Source organism: Budorcas taxicolor, chromosome X (assembly GCF_023091745.1).
Source record: "Budorcas taxicolor isolate Tak-1 chromosome X, Takin1.1, whole genome shotgun sequence".
NCBI lineage: Eukaryota > Metazoa > Chordata > Mammalia > Artiodactyla > Bovidae > Budorcas > Budorcas taxicolor.
The window spans coordinates 75,240,842-75,245,707 of record NC_068935.1 but is presented as its reverse complement, the minus strand read 5'-3'; the positions used below and the strand labels follow the sequence as shown (position 1 = coordinate 75,245,707).

At 46.2% G+C, this 4,866-nt stretch overlaps 1 protein-coding gene across 1 annotated transcript; it reads left to right on the top strand.

Annotated features, from left to right (window-relative positions):
- The first annotated feature begins 1,361 nt into the window (after nt 1-1,361).
- On the top strand, nt 1,362-2,933 carry LOC128070559 (melanoma-associated antigen E2). Its single transcript, XM_052663856.1, has one exon. It carries the CDS (start codon nt 1,362-1,364, stop codon nt 2,931-2,933), a length of 1,572 nt encoding a protein of 523 aa, XP_052519816.1.
- Nucleotides 2,934-4,866: the final 1,933 nt, after the last annotated feature.

Genomic DNA, 4,866 nt, shown 5'->3' with positions numbered 1-4,866 from the left:
CTCCCTCCCTTCCTAGTGCACTTTGGCTCTAGCCACCCTGAATGACCAGTGTTATGCAAACTTATTTTGTACTTTTATACCTCTGAGCTTTTTCTGATACTGATCCCTCAGCCTAGAAAGCCCTTATAAATCCTTCCTATCCTATTCATCACTTAGAGCTCAGTGTGTTCTTGAGGCGTGTGTCCCCAATCCGAGACACCTCAGACTAAGCTGTAATTCATTGCTTGTTCCTTCTTCTGTGTTTGTACCATATGTTAACTATCATTTCACAGAGCATATATTTTCAAGTACTGTAATTACTAGTGCCTTAAATAAACAGGGCTAATCATCTGTGATGGAGAAGGCATGTGCAACCCACTCCAGTACTCTTGCTGGAAAACCCCATGGATGGAGGAGCCTGGTAGTCTGCCGTCCATGGGGTCGCTAAGAGTCAGACACGACTGACGCAACTTAGCAGCAGCAATCATCTGTGATGGGCAGATGGTATGAGAGAAAATACTTTTATTGAGACTCTGACAGACAAGTTCAAATCCTGATCTCTTCCACTTGTTTTTGCCTGACTTTGGACAAGTAAATTCACCTCTCTGACCCAGTTTCCTTGTCTGTAAAATGAGAACCATTAAGAGTAGCTACCTCATAGTTAAGATTAAGTGATTCAATGAGATAAGTGAAAACACCAGACATAGTGTTTGGCACATAGCAAGTACTCCACTATTATTACCATAGTTTGATCCTACTCCAGAATGTAAGCTCTACACAGAAAGGGATAATCATTACGTTTGTACTCTGGTGTGCCCTTAGTACCCAGTACTGTGCCTAGCACATGACACATACTCAAGAAATATATGCTGAATGAGTGGATGAATTAATGAATCTGAAATAATTCTCATCTTCAGTATCCTCCCCTCCAAATCCTTTATTGCCTATTAGCTTTACACCTCACAGAAAAACTTTGTGGTGTTTCATTGAACATCCCCCATCCCTTACCCTTTTGCTTTACCTCTGTTTATTACCCCTTTTCATGAATTCTCTCTAACAAGTTTGACTAGCAGGAACCACTCCAACAGCAGCTTGGGCCAGGCAGAAGTAGGGGGCGGGCGTGGGGGACTTAGAGCGGGGCGTGGCCACCACGTCGCAGAACTCAACTGCGCCTGCGTAGGCTGCGGCAAACCCTAGCTCTGTGAAGTTTGCGGTCATTGCTGGCTGGTGTTTGTGTAGGAAGATAGCTCCTCTCACCAGCTGTCACTTCTGACCCGCCCAGCTCCCGGGCCTCTGGCTTTGGCTTTGTGCTGAGGCGCCAACACACCTACCATCCTCTCTCTGACGGATCGCAGACCTCCCCGTTCCTGTCTCCTGGAACCATGTCTCTGGTAAGCAAGAATGCGTGTCACCGCAGCGCAGAGACCACTGCAGATTACAGCGACTTCCATGGTGAGATGCAGGCTACTGATGCCTCTGGGCTCCCCGTCTCCATGATAGTTCCTGATGCCCCCCAGGGCCCTCAGGCGCCGGTCGACCCTCAGGTTGCCAGCGCTTCCCAGGCTGCGCAGGACCCAAAAGACCTCGATATGCTGATTGATGAGCAGTCCCGACGTTTGGGGGCGCTCAGGGTGCACGATCCTCTAGAAGACAGGTCGATTGCTTTGGTGAATTTCATGCGCATGAAAAGCCAAATCGAGGGGTCTATTCAGCAGACAGAGATGCTGGAGTTCCTCAGAGAATACTCAGATCAGTTCCCTGAGATCCTCAGACGAGCCTCAGCCCATCTGGATCGGGTCTTTGGGTTGAATCTGAGGGTTCTTGATCCCCAAGCTGACACCTACAACCTAATCAGCAAACGGGGTCTCCAGACCAATGATTGGATAGCAGAATCCCTGGACATGCCAAAGGCAGGTCTCTTGGCCTTGGTCCTAGGTCACATTCTCCTAAATGGTAACCGAGCAAGAGAGACCTCCATTTGGGATCTGTTGCTAAAGGTTGATGTATTAGGTGAGCCCCAGAGGATCAACATCCCCTTTGGGAACACAAGGAACCTCCTAACTACTGACTTTGTGCGTATGCGATTCTTGGAGTACTGGCCAGTTTATGGCACTAATCCCCTCGAATTTGAGTTCTTGTGGGGTTCTAGAGCCCACAAAGAAATCACAAAGATGGAAGCCCTGAAGTTTGTGGCAGAGGCCCATGATGAAGAACCCTGGAGCTGGCCAGAAGAATATAATAAGGCCCTAGAAGCTGACAAGGCCAAAGAAAGAAGCCAGGCTGCTGGCTTAGAGTTCTGGTCAGAAGACACTATGAATGATAAGGCAAATGATTTGGTCCAGTTGGCCATTAATGTCACAGAGGAGTTGCTACCTATACATCAGGATGAGCTATTAGCTCACACTGGCAAAGAATTTGAGGATGTGTTTCCAAATATCCTCAGTCGAGCTACTCTAATACTTGATCTGTTCTATGGGTTCTCTCTGATTGAGGTTGATACCAGTGAGCACATTTACCTCCTTGTCCAGCAACCAGAATCAGAAGAAGAGCAAATGATGCTAGAGAGCCTGGGGAGACCCACTCAAGAATATGTGATGCCAATCCTGGGTTTGATCTTCCTGATGGGCAACCGTGTCAAAGAGGCCAATGTCTGGAATTTGCTTCGGAGATTTGGTGTGGATGTAGGGAGAAAGCATGCCATCACCTGCAAACTTATGAGACAGCGCTACTTGGAATGCAGGCCACTCTCCTATTCTAATCCAGTTGAATATGAGCTTCTATGGGGTCCTCGAGCTCACCTTGAAACCACCAAAATGAAAGCCCTGGAGTATATGGCCAGGCTCTACAGAAAACAACCACAGGATTGGCCAGAGCAATATAGGGAGGCTGTTGAAGATGAGGAGGCCAGAGCCAGATCTGAGGCAACTGCCATGTTCTTCTTTGGCCCCATGTGAAGTCTGAGGAAAGTGTGTCATTTCAGTTAGGTGGCATCAATTAAAGGGGCCTGGGGAGATGGGTACTGGGGCCCCAAATCAGAAATTGGGCAGGGTTGGGGTGAAAAGTACACATTGTGCTTGCTATTTGTGTTCCATTTCTAATAGTATTTTCTTCCTTTTAATATACCCTGAATTAGATTCATGATCAGTGTTTAAAAATAGAATTGCTCATTTGTCATTCCTGTCTTGTTTCATTATAAAAGTTCATATGGCTGCATAAAATGTATTGGTAATATTTACATCTTTCTATGATGTGGAAGAAAATATATAGCTTTTCTTTAACCATTTGAAATAATCAATGAAATGGTCTCATACGGGAGTTAAGTAACAACAGTGATAATATACACACAAGAAAAACAAACACAAAATCATTGATCTGTTGATGTTCTCCCATTGTGTCTACTGTTTTATTTTTTTTTAATTACTGGCATTTACCTGTATTTGCTTTGTGGTTCCAGAGTGTAGTGAAAAATAAAAGTTCAATGAATTAGTCTCCATGCTTAAGTACTATTTTATTCAACAAACGTTTATTAAGTATCTGCCATGCTCTAAGCACAGTGCTTTATGCTGGAAATATAAGAGTGAGGAAGAGACAGTTGAGCCCCAGAGCTTAGGGGGGAGGGTCTGTGAAAGTAAACCAACAATTATATTATTGCTGTGGCAAGTGGTATAATAGGGGTAAGCTCAGAGATCTATGAGAGTTTGCAGGAGTAAGTCCCAACTAAACTGCAAGTTGTGGGAGGAGACATTGAAGGGACAGGTGTGTCACACAAATGGAGGAGTGGTCAGAGGTGGTGGCAGGGGAGGATGAGGTGGTATGCAGGGCTAGGGACAAGTTAACCTTTAGTGACTTCTGGGAAGAGGGAGGGAAGGAGGGCTAGTCCATGAAGTCAGGGGCAGTATGTAAAATTGCTTCGTGGGATTTACATGAAGCTCAGGAAAGTTGAAGTTAAGAGCAGAGTGAGAGAGATAAGCCTGTGGCAGAGATAACAAAGATTCATATTCTCAGAAAGTGGGTCTTAGAAATCAACAATGGCTCTCCTGAAGGCAGCTAGTCTTGCATCTCCGTCAGACCTAACAGTTCACGTGGAGGAACTCTGAATGGCAACCTCGGCTGCGCTGTTTATTTCTGCACTCAAGCCGTTAAGGTGAGTGTTAGTATTTTTGTTCTCTTCATCCAGATCCGGGATCTCACAGCTTCTAACCCTGCTCGCAGCTCTCCCCTAGAGAGCTGGCAGCAGCAGCTGACAATTCCTGTAAGGGAGCCCTGGCTTAGTAGTATATTATACCTAAAGTCACCTCTAACGCAAGGTTGCAGGGGAAGAAGGGGGCTGCCTATCAGTGGTGTAGGTTTTATGCTTTGTCTCCTCCTGGCATCCGTAAGCTTTCTGCCCTTTAATCCATTTAATCACTAGAGGCTACCCTCAACTGCCACTTCCTATCAGATGGAAGAGAGGACTTTCCTCACATTTTCGTCAGTCTCAAGAAGAAAACAACACAATCGTCTAACGGGGGAGAAGGGACAGGAAGAGGGGAGATACACTCTTTCAGCCCCAAGTCAAGCAGCAGTGCAGAAGGCAAACTGGAGCTGCCTGCTTGGGAAAGTCACTGCGCAGGCGCACTCCACGGTTGCCAGGGCGATAGCGCCCCAACTAGTCCAGTGACAAGAAAATGTGTAACTGGAGAACTAAAGGGGTTCTTTAAAATAGGATGGAGGTGGAGTTGTGAGGCAGGAGAATATTCAACTAAAAATCTGGGACCTTGAAATAGTGTACGACTTCCAAGCTAAACTGAGAGCCTCTCATTATTCAGCCTCCTCGGACCCTTAGTCTGTACATGCTTGTGGGGTGGGGGAAGGGGGCAAGCTGATAAGTCCCAAGTTTTTCTTGCT